At 49.2% G+C, this 17767-nt stretch overlaps 1 protein-coding gene across 2 annotated transcripts in view; it reads right to left on the bottom strand.

The window, feature by feature from the left end:
• LOC149330647 (UDP-galactose transporter senju-like) overlaps nt 1–17767 on the bottom strand; it is a 42427-nt gene that overhangs the window by 23778 nt on the left and 882 nt on the right. Inside the window, exons 1-2 of one of the 2 annotated variants that reach the window (XM_089561281.1) lie at nt 9033–9224; nt 8424–8541 (exon numbers count right to left, since the gene is read on the bottom strand). In XM_089561281.1, the coding sequence (XP_089417407.1) occupies nt 8424–8541; nt 9033–9219 (305 nt within the window). In that variant the 5' untranslated portion in view covers nt 9220–9224. Of the gene's footprint in view, nt 1–8423; nt 8542–9032; nt 9225–17767 lie in introns of those variants that run through there. The other variant, XM_089561282.1, reaches the window with a different exon arrangement.

Raw genomic sequence — 17767 nt, 5'->3', positions numbered from 1 at the left:
ACCTGATTTGGGCCCCCGGTCACCAGGGCCTCCAGGGAAACGAACAGGCCGATCAGGCCGCCCGCGCACTCTCTCCCCGGGCTATCTCCCTGTCCTTGGAAGGGTACTCCCAATCAGACAATCTGGCCATTACATTCAAACAAATCACCGATTACTACAAGGAGGAGCACCGGCGCTACCCGGCCCCTTGTAAGGGTCTGGATCGCGCTGACGAGCGCCTCCTCATCAAAATTCTCACTAACACTGTACTGTGCCCGGCGGTGCTTAAACATTTCAATACATCCTTTGATGGCACGTGCCAGTTCTGTGGGGAGGTGTCTGACACCTTCCACATGGTGTCATGGGGCGTGCCAATCTAACCCATCTATCCCCCCCCCCCCCCCCCCCAACCCCAACCCCACCAGAGAGGACTGGGAGGCGGCCCTGCTCGGCTGTCAAGATCTAAAGAGCCAAAAGGCCTTGGTTCACCGGACGCGGGCGGCGTTGCTTGCCAATGGGGCCCCGGAATAGGGGCTCCATCTAGTATTGTTAGGGGAAAGGGCCAATAGGGCCTACCCCAATCACTTCTCTGTAAATATTTATTGCATTATAAATGTTTTTCACCACCACCACCTTCAACGGCAAGTTGCCCGTGAACGCAATCTTTTCGTGCATCGTAAGATTGCAGCATAACGGTCCATATATATACGCAGATATCTCCTCGGAAAGCTTGTCTATAGTTTTCTCCTATTTGCTGTCAAAAACGCGCCCTATCGGTTTCCTACTCCGTGCTGGCGCTTTTGCAAGCTTTAAAAAATTACAAGGAACTTTAGCGGCTAAAGTGGTGAAAGGCGAAAGCCTGACTGTTGCATTCTGCTACGCGATTGTTCACTTCCCATTCTGTTGGTGCATTAATTAACTGCCAATTAATGACGCTTAATCTTTGCCTTTAGGAGTGGAACGCGACCGCGTGTTGTAGCGCTGCCAGGGAGTCCGCGGAACGCCACCACCCGTTCGGCGCGATGCGTTGCCCTTTGAACGCAACGCTTTTTGAGAATAGGAAATAGCGCAGTAATTCTCTGTCATCTCGGTGGACACCTGAACCGCACCGCACAGGAAGGGAGGAAATGGAGTGAAAGAAGAAAGAGGGGCCGTAATGAAGAAAATGAAAATTGTAATTTGAGGAAAGGAAATTACGCAGTAACTGTCTCACATATCTCAGTCGGTCACGTTACGCTTGCTCCAAACGAGCGCGCGCATACCCCAACCCCTGGCGCATGAAGCACATCGACCCAGACTACGACGGACAACATGTGTGTGACCAGTGCAGTGAACGTGTAGACTTGACCCATATGCTGTGTGGTTGTGCATCAAGTGACGCCTACGCCCAGAACAAGGAACATTGGGACAAAGTACTAAAGAGTGCTTCACTTCACGACCAGCTTCGGGCTGTCCAGGAGGCCCGCGCGGCGGCGGAGAGCTTCGGGCTCTCTGTGCCTACGCGGGAGCTGCCCTCTACACCTGGCGCCTAGCCGAGTGTCCTTCAGGACCCCTACTGTGAGAAATAAAGTTTTACCACCACCACCATCTCGGTGTACACCAGTCAAAAATTGTATTTGAGGAAAGGAAATTGCGCAGTAACTGTCTCACTATTTCGGTGGACACCCGTCAAAATTCGCGCGCAGTGACGTCACGACCATTTCGACCAATCTGAAACGCGGACAAATTTGCTAACACGTCTTGGTCACGGCAGTATGAGAAAGGCTTTCGCCTTAAAAGCAAGATTTTGCTGTGCACCGCAAAATTAAACCAGTCACGTTCTTAACAGCATCGTACAATATGCCACAGACTCCTCACACTTAAAAGTGATGTCCTATAGAAAGCTGGACCTGTCACTAATCAGCAGCAATTATAGTCTCGCGTTTCTATAGCCAAACCCGTCGCCTTTTTCTGGAGTCCCCCCGCAACACAGCCTTTCATGACCCACGTACACAGTTCAGCTTTCCACGTAAAAAAATTGTGAGGACACTTTGGCAACTAAAGTGTTTGGAGGCGAAAGCCGAGGACTCTGCCGTGACGACTTCCGGTGAATGTGACGTCACACCCGGGGATCTAAAGTGTTCATAACGCTCAATTACACATTTCTCCATCTAATCTGACACTAATCCGACGTTTTTCCGACCATTCTGTGACAATTCTCACTATGCCGTGACGACTTCCGGTGGATGTGACGTCATACCGTTCCCGTGGCTATATCGACGTCCGCGTTATTTCGATGCAATTTTGACATTTTTGACTATAATTAACTAATAATTATACAGTCGTAAAACGTGGCTTCTAGCTTCATTTTTTCCTCCTCTATCTGAAGCAGCCATTCGTTTTCTCCTATCTTTTTTAGTTCCCGAGTTAACACGCTGCCAAAGGTGTGACACCTTCTGCTAACGGACGACAGTATGAGCCATTAAAGGCTTTCGCCTTAAAAATCCGCTTGCCATTAAACTCCATGGAAGATGGACGCATGCGCCGGCATACTTCTCGCCGAAGACGGCTGGATACCTCTGTCGACAACGCGAGCCACACAGGCACCGATGAGCACCGCTTGCTTGTAAGTTATGCACGGCGCTGTCCGGATGATGACTCCGCGCATCACACGCACAATATACGTACACCTCTCTGTGTCACATTTTCAGCGCGTACAGCTCATCCGTGCAGTGTTGCGCTCTCCGAAGGGTGCGGGGGGGGGGGGGGGGGGGGAAGGGAGGGGAAAGGGGCATACACACACATATATATACAACAGTATTAATATATACATTTCGCGGCGGAAGAGTTGCGCCTGAACGAACGAAGCAACAATTCCGCTGACCGCCACATCCGCCGGCGTCAGATGTTATGTACACAGTCGGGGCGCAGCCTGTGTTTATACAAAGGTAGAAATACAGCACAAAAACGAAGGCAGACCCGGAAGCTCCGCCCAGAGGATGCGGTATAGTGTGTGCACCGTTAGCGCGGATCGCTTTGTTTGGCGTGTTTATTTTTTCTTTTGGCGACGCAGTAGTGGACGGCAAATTACAAGGTTCGCTCCCTTATCGAGGGAACACGACACAGGGTATTGTAGTACGCATATTGCTGCTGTCACGACAATTCCACTTCGCAGATTTCCCGGGTACAGAAAATAAAAGAACATGTAAAAAAAAACGCTACATAGACATCTCGTCCACGCAGTACGTCCCACGAGCACAAAGCGGCGAAAGGGGCTAATGTGCGTACGGTTCGAACACTCCCGTACATGCTTGACGCTATATGCGATGCTTCTGAGCCGAGACAGGCCGAAGCAAACCTTCTACTACGCAACCCTTCCCCCGACTCACAAAGACGTATTATTTCGTTATCCTGTCATCTGCCGTCGTTGCCTCATCTGCAACCGGCCAGCGAAGAAAAGGGTATAGCATGACGACGCTGGAGGTAGCCCAGGTTATTAAAAAAAAAAAAAAAAAAAGCTTGGGAGACACTTAACGCACCTTAAGAGTGGATTGCGATAGCATATCCCAATGTTGCTACTTTGGTCAGGCCAAAACCAACCACTGATTCTAACCGGATTTTCCCACCAGTTTTTTCTTGCTTCTCGTCCTTCTCTTTTTGGTCTTTCTGCCCTCTCTTTATTTCTTCCGAGGGCAGGTCGTGATGACGTCACCAGGTCACGCGACCTCTCTCTACCAATCATTAATTCCCAGCTGCCACGGTGGGCAGGGACCTCTCTCAATCCGGCGGACCCGTTGTCACCTGCCGCGGTGGGTAGGCAGCGATGACGTCACAAGGTCACGCGACCTATCTCAGCCAATCAGCAGATTCCGCGACACATGCCGCTGTTTTTTCGCGGAATGTGGACGCTAATGTAATAAGTCGAAATTCGCAATAGTCTTCGCAGTCACCCGTGCACCATTGAACCCGGCATAACCACAGTCGTGTGTTTAACTAGAGGCGACAGCGGCTGTTTAAGCGCATATATACCTGCATGCCGATACAGAGGCAATATACTGCTCCTGTAGACCACAATCCTGAGCCAAGGAGGCGGCCGCAACCCCATGCACACCGTCTCCACGCTCTTGCTAACCGCGGCGGAAGCGGCAACGCCTCTGATAGCCAGCTCTTTGCATTATTCACTATTACATGGTTAAGTGGTTTATGAGGGTTTATCGTCCCACAGCAACTCAGGCTATGAGGGACGCCGCGTTGAAGGGCTCCGGAGATTTCGCGACCACCTGGGCTTCTTTAACGTGTACTGGCACCGCGCAGTACACGGACCCCTAGAATTACGCCACTATCGAAATCCGGGCCGCCGCAGCCGGGATCGAACCCGCGTCTTCCGGGTCAATTGATTATTATATGTTTACTGCATTGCATTATTACATTTAACTTACATTATAGCAATGCATTATTGATTATACTATTACTAATGCATTATCACGTGAATTACTACGTTATTCAGCAAGGGGCAACGGATCAAAAGTTATCGCGCATTATTTCGTCGTCCCCGAAGAAGCGAAAGAACGCCGTCCTTCCGTCATTTCTGCGACGGATGGGCCGCTGCTTTAGCCAAGACTATCCACCGACTCCAGCCAAGACGACGCGTACACCACGCATTCAAGCGAGCACACATCCCGACCAAAACAGCCTCTGTGTCAGACCTCGAGACCTAGGCGGACAGCGCAGCGCAGTTTGGCGCCACCTCAATTTCCTCCTCTCGTACTCTCTCCCTCTCTCGCTGGGACAAAAACGCGCGCGAGAGCGGCGTGTATGACGCCATGCCCGTCAAATGGGTGAGAGCCCCCCTCTGACACACACGCGTACGCGTCCGAATGGCCTGTGCGTACAAGCGCATGAACGTACATCAGCGCGGCGGACAGCGAATACAAAACGGGGTCCGCGTTTCCGCAATGCCGCAAAAGAAGGAGGCCGCGAAGCACGCGAGAAGTGAGTGGTGAGGGGTGAGATGGAGTATTGGATGGTGGCGGTTTCCTCTACACGCAAGCGCGTCGTTTTTCTACCTCCTGCGAGTGTGAGTCACTACAACCCCCCCCCCCCCCCCTACCTTTCCCCACGAAGGCTGCTTGCTTGTACCTGCAGAGCTTGTCACGACTCTCTTGTCAAAGGGTCGTCTGTCTTGCCTTATCGCCACAGGCAGTGTCAAACAAGGCGTCAGCCGTCGAGCATTCAGTGGGAAAAGTCTGGACACGGGTGGGTGTGTGAGTGCGGAGGTCGAGGCCTACCTTTGACCCCTTCCACCTAACCCACTCCCCCCCCCCCCCCCCCCCCCCTTCTCCCAATTCGTGTACACTGACAGACACACGCCGAGGAAAAGAAAGCAACGACGTTCAACGCGCTTCGCTATACAGCAGGACGAAGTGCCCCTGTGACGCCTTCGCCGAAATTGCATAATCGGTTAAGAAGAATAAAACAGCGCGATGCGGTGTTCTTTCGAGACGCGGCTTTGCGTACAACGTGTGGCAAGCGGCAGTACAAGACAGCAGAGAAGGAGAATTATGTATTCAAGTGCCTCAGCGCCGTACGAAACAACTCCGTGGATATCTAAAGCCAAGTAAAGCGCAGAGAACAACAAATTGTACGCATATTTGTGAAGCTGCGTGCGAATTTTCAGCCGAGGGCTTTCAAGTGAGTTCAAAGGTTCCAAGTTTAATTAATGAGAATTAATTTTTAATTAGACAATTAAAAAAATCCAAGTAGAGTATAACAGAAACAAAAGCCAGCTTCAGTTGAATGGCTGTGTTTACACAGCTGGTCGAGAAAACAGAGCTTGTAAAGGAAGCTTCGCTTCCAATGCTGCCGACTGAGCGAAGTTTTGGACATACTGCGCCTATGCGAAGCTCCCGCTATAGCAAATAACATGCACAGTACCGGCTACAGTTCTGGGATGTCCTGCACTCCTGTGCCGAACTGGAAAGCGCTAATTTTGAAGAAAATGGGACGAAAATACGGAGACTACGAAAGTGACAAGTAGGAAGCATACGTCTCTTGTTCGTATCTCGGCATGTATAGTCCGCAAGGGATGAATTTTAAGTGTAAAAAAAAAAAAAATTGTCCGCACCCGGTACATAAAATCGCGCTAGGTATGTGGCGACGTTGAATAAAGAAAATGTGGGTCCGCACCTGTTAACAGTCCGAAATGCCTTTTTTTAAATTTTTATAAACGACTGTACAGCCAGCGGACTGTATACCGGAACTTACGGTACCTTATTTGATTGACAGCCGGAAACTCGTTTCGCATGCTCTCGCTTATTTATTGCTTTTTATTCATTTTCTTCCCATAGTATACGGGTAAGACTGCGTACCGCGAAGGCCTTGACGGTTCTACAAAAAAGCGTGACTACACACGACGATCGCGGCCGCCGCGCGATGGGTTTGCGTATACGGTGCATGCCTGCGTGCTGAGACGCGTGACGACGTCTTGCAAGTTTGGCTGACTGAGCAATTTCGACGAATTTCCGCCTTGTCTCATGATCCATATGCCTGCAGCATTAATGCGAAGCACTGACAGCCGGATATGAAAAGCATGGAAAGGGCGGTCTGTGCATTTCCGCCTATTCAAAGACTCAGCTTGACCTGCTTATAACCTTGTTCCTTGTTGCTGGGTAGCCCGACTTCACGCGTTTTATAATTTTTTTTTGCCATTAATTGCGTGGTGGTAGTAAGTACGCCAAAAGTGCTTATCACGTCACTGAAATCTATAACCGTGTATTCTGCACTCTGTCCTTCTAAATTAAGCCCATGCAAATTGCCTTTCAGCGACCATTTATCTTGATTGGCTTTGGTTTTTATGCGGTTTAACGTCCCAAAGCGACTCAGGCTAAGAGGAAAGCCGTAGTGGAGGGCTCCGGATTTTCCTCAGTGATGTTACGCCCCAACTGCGTACTTAAGGAATCAATATTACTCCTTTTAACTACCTTACTCTCTTTTCAGTCCCATGTAGGCGTATTCGTGTTTACAGCGATGGTATATTTTTGATGTCCAACGTCCACACCACGCCCACCTCGGGCTGGGGACGAGCTTAGGACCGCAAAGCGAAAAGCATATGGCTTTGTGATCTGTGAATGAGCAAGTCATGTATAGTTTATAGATGTCATGAGAGACTCGTTATGAAATGACAGGTCAATGCAGGTGTTTCTGCCAGTGGAGATCGAGCCTTTTGGTGCGGCAAGGTGGAAGTCGACACGCTCTTATAGATCTTTGTGAATTTGGTGCATTTTCGAAGGTCTTCGTTTAAATCGCCGACCATGACGATAGGGGCCTTCTTGATACGGAACGACGTTGTCGCACTGTCCTGCGGCGCTCGTTGGTCGGCGCTCTTGGTCATCCTTACCACTAGTCGAGGGAGCGGCCTCCGTTGTATTGAGATGTTAAGTTAGGTCAGGAGTTCGCAGAAGTGCAAACAAACGCATACGCTTTATATCGAGCCCAAGTATCGAACACACGTTCGAACTTGGGCTGGCACGAGAAAGTGGCCGCGTGTCCTTGCATTTGAACTGTATCGCGCACGTATGAAAGTTGATGAAGACGGCCACCGCCAACGAACAGCGCAAGAGGCTGACATCAAAACGGTGAAAAAAAAAAAAAAGAAATAATAAACTAAGACGGCCGAGCGATTGAAAACTGCGGTAGGCGAAGCTGATCTGTTCGCGCCTCCGCGGGTTCGAATCCCGCTCGAGGCCATATTAATGGTAAAACAAGATTTTTTTTTTCTGCTCCATGCTCTGTTGGACATACATCAGACACCGTGTTTTCGTTCACATAACCGATGTAATGGTAACGCGTTAAAATAAATAGGCACAACGAAGTTCAAGCACGACAGTGGTGCCGACCAGCGGCAGGGTGAGAAAGGTACTCCTCTTGCTACGCCATGGAGGAAAGAAGTAATTCAGGATAGGCCATTACGTCCCATTTTTTGAAGCCGGACGTGTAGGATCACCCCCTCCCCCAACATCGCCGCCGTCTCAGCGCACTTGCGCCTGCGCAGTAGACTATGCATAAGACGACGCCGCTGCGCCAAACGTTACTCTGGCTGCGCCGTCGGCCAAAGACTCCCAGAAGTCCTTGAGAAACCATGCGACTTCCGGCCGGCACACACACAAACACACACAGGCACACACATTGGCGTGCAGCTCAGAGAGCAAGTGCATCTCCTGAGTCTTCCTTCAGAATTTGCGAAACGGACGTCAGAATAACATGACTTTTTTCTTTTCTCTTGGGAATAAATGTATCGCGCCTAGGCACATCACCCGTCGACCACGAATCATCTGACCCTGCGCGGCGTTTCGTGTGGGCGGAATAAGCCCCGCGACCGCGGCAGCAACAGACACTATGTCATGCGTAACATACTCATGTCTACGTCATAACCAGCCTCCCTCTTTCCCCTTCCCTCGTCTACTCACTCCCTGAGGTAAAGCAGCGTGGCGGCGAACAGCTTGCAGAGCTCGGTGAGCATCACCACCGCGGTGACGCTGTAGTCGTACCGGTCCTGGGAGTTCTTGGTGGCCGTCACCAGGATGCCTGCATGCACACGCACCAGACACGGACGATATGGTCAGGCAAAAGCAGTGGGACACACATACAGTACTGTGGAGTGCGATTAGAATGACGCCGACAACAGCTGAACGGGCGTATGCAACTTTAAGGCATAGCGAGGTTCGACTGCAGTCTTAGCGGCTGGAGCATGCATGCCCTGATATATGCTTCCTGGCTGTTCGCTGAATTAGTTTACCTGACCACCAGAAAGACGCGGGTTAGATCCCGGCCGCGGCGGCTGAATTTCTCGAAAGCGAAATTCTAGAGGCCGCGTGCTGTGCGATGTCAGTGCACGCTAAAGAACCCCAGGTGGCCGAAATTTCCGGAGCCCTCCATTACGGCGTCCCTCATAGCCTGAGTCGCTTTGGGACGTTAAACCCCAATCAATCAATCAATCAATCAATCAATCAATCAATCAATCAATCAATCAATCAATCAATCAATCAATCAATCAATCAATCAATCAATCAGTTTACCTGACCACCAGAAAACAAGGTTTTTTCCCCACGAACCTATATAGGTTCTCAAGCTCAAGTTCTCACGAAGCACTGTATCACTGCTGCTGCATATTGCAGCGAGACCACCAAACCACTTCCTCCCGTGCGTTATCAGGCCAGCGGCACTGATGACGCGATAGCCGAGGAATCGTGTGACCGAGAGCATCGTCATCTATAGCTACTAAAGGCGCTCTCATAAAATAACGGGCGAGTACCTTAAACACACGTGTTCGCCAACAGATACGATTTCCCCTCGCAGCTAGCGCCATATGCCGCCGTTATCGCTCTTTCTGCTTCTTCTGTTCTATTCTCCGCAAGTCGCAAGGCACGCTCGCATGATCGTGTGACCAAGGCGATAAGGGTATACACGGATGTCCACGCAGCATGGGCTTCGCCCGTCTCAGCAGGCCTGGGGCGAAAGTCTCTTTTTTTTTTTCCCGCGCCCAGTCTGACCGCATGGCAGGAACTCGCCGCAGGCTTTCATATACTCCGACATATAGGCCGCGTTTACATGAACGCGACGGCAGCGCATCGTATCGACTTTCTGGCGCATCGCGCTCCTGTAAACGGGGAAAATGCGCCAGCCAGTCCCTAAGCAGCGCAGGTAATTGGTGCAATATTGGAAACGTATTACTAAAAGCCGGTTCCACAAAGAGCCAGAGTGAAACCATCCATCTGTTTCCTCAAGAGAAAAGTATACAACAGCTGCATCTTCTCACCTATATGTCAGAAACGTAGAGGCTAACAAAGAGGGTTAAGCTTAAGTTAAGGACAACGCAGCGAGCTATGGAAAGAAAAATGATAGGTGTAACGTTAAGAGATCGGAAGAGGGCGGAGTGGGTGAGGGAACAAACGCGGGTTAATGACATTCTAGTCGAAATCAAGAGGAAGAGATGGGCTTGGGCAGGGCATGTAATGCAAGGGCATGTAATGCAAGGACAACATAGCCGCTGGTCCTTAAGGGTAAGGGAGTGGATTCTAAGAGAAGGCAAGCGCGGCAGAGGGCGGCAGAAAGTTAGGTGGGCGGGTGAGATTAATAAGTTTGCGGGGATACGGTGGCCGCAGCTGGCAAAGAACAGGGATAATTGGAGAGTCATGGGAGAGGCCTTTGCCCTGCAGTGGGTGTAGTCAGGCTGACGACGACGATGATGATGATGCGGCAGGGGTAGAAGGGATTCACTTTAGGGTCGCGCGCGCTTCGTTAAGTTGTGCAAGTCACGAGACAACGTATACAGCTTTTTGTAGCAACGTATCTTCTACGTGGTCCCCTTTTTTTTTTGCTGCATTTAAAGAAACCTCGCGAAATACAAAAAAAAAAAAACGTGAATGCGCAGTTGCACTTTACCGTATCGTAGCGCTACCAAGCGCGTTCTGAATTAACGAATCCGTTAACGAGCGTTCTGAATTAACGAATTAACGCCGTTGTCACCATAGTCTTGAAAGCGCGTCAGCACATTCTTTCAGCGCATTAAATTTGCCAAAGCCGTACGCCAAAGTGCATGCGATTTTGAGAAGCTTGCAGGCAAAGCAACCTCTCCAGTGCACGTAACTCGTCGAAATAGCCAAAATTTGTTAGGCCATAGTGCCGGGGGTAACCACGTTTTCGGAATCCTAAAAACTGATATCGGTATCACTCATATACGGTCTACACGCCTCTCAATAATTAAGGAGCCTAACAGCAACAGTTAAAAGGTTAACCATTCATTATTAGTTAACCAGCCTGCTATAGTTACACGTCCTAGCCGTATGCTGATGCACTACACCGCTGACAATGCTATGGTGAAAAAAAGCGCTCTCCTAACTCAAAAAGACTATTTAAAAAAAATTGCGTAAAATTCCAAGTGAAACGCCTTAAACTTTTTCTCTTTTCCCATTTTTAACTACCCCTACTGCTTTCTGAAGCCCATTATCTCCTGTTTATTTTTTCTCTCTGTTTTCTTTTCTCGTCTTCTACCATCCTACCGATCCCTGCACCTTCCCTCCTGCTAACCACCTTCGAGTATGTCTGAAGCTCCTGGGCACGCTGGACGCAACCTATGTTTCTTTTCCTCTTTCTTAATTATTAATCCTTCTGAGGCCTCTCTGCCCAAAAAATCACCTTTGCCCGGCCATCATTTGTGCTTTTTTTTTTTCTAGTTGGTTTTTCTTAAATTCTCTCTTGGGCGTTGGCCCCTTTTCTTTTCTTCTCAATTGGTTTCGCCTGAAATAACCTCTGGCTTGGGGCGCGCTTCCTCTCACATTTTTTTTTTTTTACTTCTTGACAGTTCTACAATAAAGGCGGCCGTATTGGACGTTCTCGGGGCCCCGACAGACGAAAATGCAGCCATTTCCGAATAAAGCTGCGTCGCCGCAAAAAGTTTAGCCTGTGAAACAAAATGGCGCATAGTTTTCAGCGCCCCCATGCGGGGAAACGGAACATCCATGCTCTCTAGCTTCGTTACGTTGTTTTGTTTGTCTCTACTTTTTTTTTTTTTTTTTGCGCGAGCGCTAACTGCAACGGCTCTATATACTAGGGTTTCCTCCGACGTTGCCCCTCTTCCCCACCCCATCCGTCACGCGAACCACTTCTCCCAACCCTTGCCGTGGTGTTCCGGTGAACGACCCGGCTGCCTGCCGACTTTCGCGCGTCAAAAGGAGGCGGTACTGCAGCTGCTCGAATACTCGAGGCCTATACAGATCTCACGCACGCACTTGCGTGCATGGTATACGCGGAGTTTCACGATCCTCGCCAGGTGTTGTACAATGCGCGACACCGATTGCGACGAATACGGACAGAGGCCGTAGTTTTGATGGCAGTTGACGAGAGGCGGGGAGGCAAATCTAACGTCGGCGAGAAAAATTATTCGCGAAAAAATAGGCGACAAGAAGCCGAGGCAGAAAACCACTTAGTCCTCTCGCACCGGGAAGCGAAAAAGAATGCGTATATGGGCGACGTGTCGCTCTTTTTTTCCCGGTGTTTGGTACTTTTTTGCAGCGTTGGCTCAGTAGCCCAATGGCGCGAGACAGAACCCTGGTCGCAGCAGGCGCGTTTCGATGGGACAAGACATGCATGTAGTAAGTGCAGATTAATGAACACCATGTTAAATCGGAGCCTTCCATACTCTAAACAGAAGGTAGTATAAGCTCTCCCGGGGGAGAAAAGCTAAGGCTGAGTTGCGTGCCAATTAACTCGTTCCCCTCTATAGACCTTTGCAATAATGGCTCCCTGGGATATTGTTCACCGGACTGTCCTGAGCCCCTCGCGCTATAGCACTGTGGAAGCGGCGGTGGGACCAGTTTTCGACAGTCCTGAGAGGAGGCGTTTCGACAACTCCCTCACCCGATGCAAAAGTTTATACCCTAGTGGCCAGGTATCTACGTCAACTCTTTGACGTCAGGGTAGGCTTGTCTGGTTTGGAGGACCAAGGACGCAATCGGGGCAATCATGTCCTTAATGAAGTTTCGGTATGCTATTTTTGAGTCTGTGAGCATACATTTCGAAGCAGGATGTGTGGCCGCGAGAGCTATTACCACCTCATCTGCTGTTGTTGTGTCGTGGTTGACTGCTGCAAGTCCATCAACCGTCTGCGCTTTCTGGACAGCCACCACTGTGGCTAGCACATCTTCGGGACCCGCGGCATCGACGTACAATACGCCTTCTTGCATACCGTAGTGTTCCTGGATAAGCGAATTTTAAAGTTACGATTGTGGTGCACCTTTAAGGCGAAAGCCAATGGCTCGTCCGTTAACAAAGCGTGTCACACGCGTTTAACTCGGGAACTAAGAAAGATAGAAGAAAACCAATGGCTGCTTCAGATAGAGGAGGAAAATATGATCCTGTAAGCCAGTTGAATGACTGTAGATTAATTAGTTAGTTAATTATAGGTAAAAATGTCAAAATTGCGTCGAAATAGCGCGGACGTCGATATAACCACGGGAACGGTGAGACATCACATCCACCGGAAGTCGTCACGGCATAGTGTCCTCGGCTTCCGCCTCTCAACACTTTAGTTGCCAAAGTGTCCTCGCAATTTTTTTGTCCTACTTGGAACGACGTAAATATCACTGCTAACATCTAAACACGACGCACAACTCGAGAACACGTTAAAGGCACCATCATTTCACAACTTTCCTCGAGTAAGATAGCGCGAGCGTCCAGCGGTCCCTTCTCGCTGCTCAATGCTCAATGAAGGTGGCTTATTCCGCGTGTCTCGATCACAGTGACTTCCGCACCCCCACTTGTGACGTCACCTTGCTGTAGATCGCGCTGGGCTCGACGGTTTGAGAAACCGAAACCATGACTTAAAAAAGCACTGCGTTGTGGTGCTGAATTGGTCGACGATGAGTGACTGTTTACGCAGCCACGCATCATGAATCATGACATCAATGACACCGCGTCACTTACTCTCATCAGAAATGACATCATGTGTCATTACAAGCACCGCTGGGTTCGCCAGTGCAGAGAATTCAAAGCAAAAAACTGCCAGTTGCTGGTATCCCGGTACTGAACGCGCGTTCGGTTGCAGTTTACGAAAATTAAATGAAAATTGGGTTTTGAGGAAAGGAAATGGTAAAGCATCTGTCTCACATATCTCGGCGGACACCCGAACCGCGCCGTAAGGGAAGAGATACAGGAGGGAGTGAGAGTAGAAAGGAAGATAGAAGTGCCGTAAAGAAAGAAGTGCCGTAGTGGAGGGCTCCGGAATGATTTCAACCACCTGGGTACCTTTCACGTGCACCGACATCGCACAGCACACGGGTGCCTTTTGCAGATGCCTGCGCACGTCCTACAAGCGCGGTTCATTAAAACAATGGAAAGTGACGCCAGCGAGTCGCGATCGCATCGGATATGGTCGAATATGTATATGCAGCGTGACAGAACAAAGGCTTCCCTCGATTTTGTTCGACGCATGTACCCATTCGCGCAGCCAGCCGCCTTGTACGTCTCGTAGAGTGGCAACAAAGGTTTTGCTATTTCGCAAAGGTGCTTTCTATTCCATTGTACCTCATTCACCATGCAGTGTAGTTCGGGAATGCGACGACAGGCGAAGTCAGTTAACAGTCAGGAAAACGAGCAAAAGTTCACAACTGGCAAAAGTGCAGTAGTCGGTGTGGGTGCCACGAGAAGGGCGGGAGGTTTATAGCCACATGCTGTAAAGAGCTGAATAAATTTTCCGCAATAACGTGGCATCGGCTGGCACAAGCCAAGAGTGGTTAGGAGATACATTTGTTCTCTGGCGGACTCAAATAGGATGGCGACGACGAGTAGCTAGCATAGTACTGGAAGCAGTCAAAAAGTATATGCAGTCAAACCTCGTTATAACGAAAAAACGGATATAACGAAGAAATTACGATTCCCCTTGGAAGCTAGGTCGACACGGGCTACAACGAAACTACGGCTACGACGAAGTAATCACCGGACCTTTCAACTTCGTTATAACCAGGTTCAAATGCAAAGTATAGTTATTGAATTTCAGCTAAGTGGTTGGTCATTTTGCTCTTGGAGAACAATGCCCTACAGTATATCCAGGTACATGGCAGACAGTGTCTGTCTTCGTGTGAGCATTCACTCACTCGACCACATGAGATCTGCTTATATCACTGCACTTACGAAAGTGATTAATTCTGTCTCTAACTGTGATCCATCTTCTGAGACTGCATACATGTAGTACAGCCACAGTAATTGTACCTTCAAGCAAGCATTCCAAACTCCCATACAAGCTCTGTCCAACCTGCTTTCATGCAGGCGCGTATACATTGCGTTTCGTTAATTGCCACGTGAAACGACACCCGTGACAGACTTACTGAGGACTGCACAAACCTCGACTGAAACAATGTAGGGATACTTCAGGCAACCCGCCTTATTTTTCTATTGTCTGCGCTCTCAGCTCCGACTTGGTATTCATGTGCTCCGCGACTCCGTAGTATATCTTATCCTGTCGACGAGGCGCGCCTAAGAAGTAAGACTTCCGCCTTTGTTCTCTCTACTGAAGTGGTCGCGACTTCCTGCCCGCAAGGCAATAAGGCTTCGTTGCTATACGCTCGCGAAAGCAGAAACCCGTCCAGTTGGATGAGACCTTTGTCCTTCAGCAGTGCTGAAAGTAAGGGGGGGGGGGGGGGGGGGTATCAGACCCCCCACCAGTACTGACAAAAGATCTGAGACCCTTCCGCTCTAGAATGTAGGGTTTTCATGAAACCGAAGTAGGCAACCATTTTTCATTCTTCTTAATTGTCGGTGGAGGTCGGAACATTTCTTCTCTATCGAAAATTTCACCGCAATTTTTTAGTGAGAAACATTAACGTGTTCGGTGAAACCCGAGACGGAGAAAAAGAAAAAAAAACGGCAGCACTAAACAAAGGCTGGAAGAGAAAGAGAAACCCGTGCCTTAACACCACGAGTCGGTCCATAGCTGACTTTTCAGCTCCAAGGATATACAACAACGAGCACACTGACACAGCGTGGGGAGCGTTTGTTTCAGGTCTGTGTCATAAATTGAGCAAATAATCACCTTTAAAAATTATGTCTCCCCTTTGTATGAAACGATGTGTAAAACAGGCCGCCAGCCGCTTTCCCTATCTCCCTTTTAGAGCGCAGCTCTTTGGCGTCCGTTCCTGGGTTTCGCGTCGTCGTCGGCGTCGGCCTCGTAACCAGCTCCGCCCCCAATGTCACGCTTTTCAATTGGTCGAAATGCTCGTGACGTCACAGTGCGCGAATTTCAAATGGGGCCAATTGTACTTTGGCTAGTAACCATGCAACCAATCAAAGGGATCGTATAGTGATGCTGCAACTAAGTTGGACTGAGTTTAGTTAATTGCTTAATTAATCAATTATCCTAATATAGAGGAGAATGAAGAGGTCAGAAGAAAAGAAAAGAAAGACGCGCGCCGCAGCGACAACAGCGTCCGCGGAAGGAGACGCTGCTGAAAAAAAACAGATAAGTACGAAGCCGCGTTCCCTCCACCACCACCACGCACTTCCCCACTCAGTAAGACGTTGCTCGTTTCATATACGTTGTGTCGAACATCCTAGACAGTTCCAACAATTGACAGGTTAATGACAGAACACGATGGATAGAAATACAATAATATAAATATGAAATAGCCTAATTAACCTTTCTAGTTAGACCGCATAAATCAATAAAACCGAGAACGAAATTGGTCGAGTTGGGGAATCGAACCAGGGTCTCCGGAGTGCGATACGAGCACGCTAGCCACTCCGTAATGCCAGCTGAATGGTTTGGAATGAACAAAGGCGCGTCTAGCTAATACGGCGTCTTCGTTCACTCCCATCTTCCCCCTTTCCCTTACGGCGAGGTGCAGGTGTCCACCCAGATATGCGAGAGAGATACATTTCCTTTCCTCAAAAAATAAATTTACCGTCCAGCAAGGCGTACAGCCGAATTGGCGATGGCGTTCTGTGGACTCCCTGGCAGCGTTGCAAGACGCTGTCGCGTTCCACTCTTACAGGCGAAGCTTAACATGTTAACCACACATCAGTAACACACGCAGACAGCCAATGGACGCGTCATTCGCTGGCAGCACTTGATTCATCATTCACAACCACATTCTTAACGTACGCTCCCTTGCCGCATATGCCAAGGACGTACACCACGATCACATTCTGCGCCATTCCTCTGTACTTTGCTTTGCTGAAACCTGGATGGATCCCGAAGAGCCTCTCGAAATCATAGATTTCCTATACTGCTGTGGTGCTCGCAGAGACCACAACAGAGCGGCGGGAGTCGCTATCTACTTGCGCACAGGTCTCTCTGCAATACCAGTCGAAATGTTTGGCACGTCACATGAAGTTGGCGAACTGTGCGCCGCAAAGTTGCCCAACGGCTTGCTGGTAGTAGCTGCCTACTTCGCCCCTACCGCACTCACGAAAGACGTCGTGCACTTCCTGCAACTCGCATTAACCGTCCATCGATCCACACCGATGTTAGTAGTGGGGGACTTTAATGTTGACATAAAGACAAACAGCAATTTCCTAACACTTAAGCGGGAGAACATCCCGTTCCTCTCGCTCGTAACGCGTCCCACGGCTGTGACAACCTCGCGAGGCACTTGTATAGATCTCGTCTTTGAGAATCAAGCATTGCTGTACCAATTCGAACATATATCACTCTATTTCTCCGACCACAAAGCTTCCTTCATGACTGTCAAGAACTGTTAGTGGAGTCTTTGTTAAAGGAATACGTGTGAAATTGCCTCAATCTATCGAAAAGGTGAAACAGCTTATTTGCTGCGCTCAAATTTCGCATTAGGAAGTAACGTAATCGTCGGTAATTTTTTTATTTCCCTCTGCTTCTTGCCCCATATACTGATTCGTGGAAACCTATAATTCAGGCATTGATATCTTTTTTTTTTCTTTTCTTGCCCTCCAGTAATGTTATATAATGTTTAAAATTTACCTCTGATATGCTACAGCCCACGTATTTTATCATACTCGAGAGCGTACAGTGATGGGTCGTTGATCACAGTAGGCATAGAGAGAAGCACCCGAGATAAAGGCGCAAAAGAAAGAGCTTGGACACCAGCTGTTACGTTTTCAATGGCCGAACACTCAAATCAAGCGTAAGGCACGCATACTTATCTTTGTTCGTATTTCTCGAGGGGCCCGGCAATAGCCTGTCCATCTGGTCGATAAGTGCCCACTACAATGGCTTGCACGAAGGCAATATGCCAATAATACGTCTAGAATCGTGCTTGTTGCTCAGACACATGCTATCAGC

Source organism: Amblyomma mixtum, chromosome 9 (genome assembly GCF_055824585.1).
Source record: "Amblyomma mixtum isolate Tamu chromosome 9, ASM5582458v1, whole genome shotgun sequence".
Lineage (NCBI taxonomy): Eukaryota > Metazoa > Arthropoda > Arachnida > Ixodida > Ixodidae > Amblyomma > Amblyomma mixtum.
The sequence above is the reverse complement of the archived record's forward strand: the minus strand, read 5'-3'. Positions and strand labels throughout refer to the sequence as shown.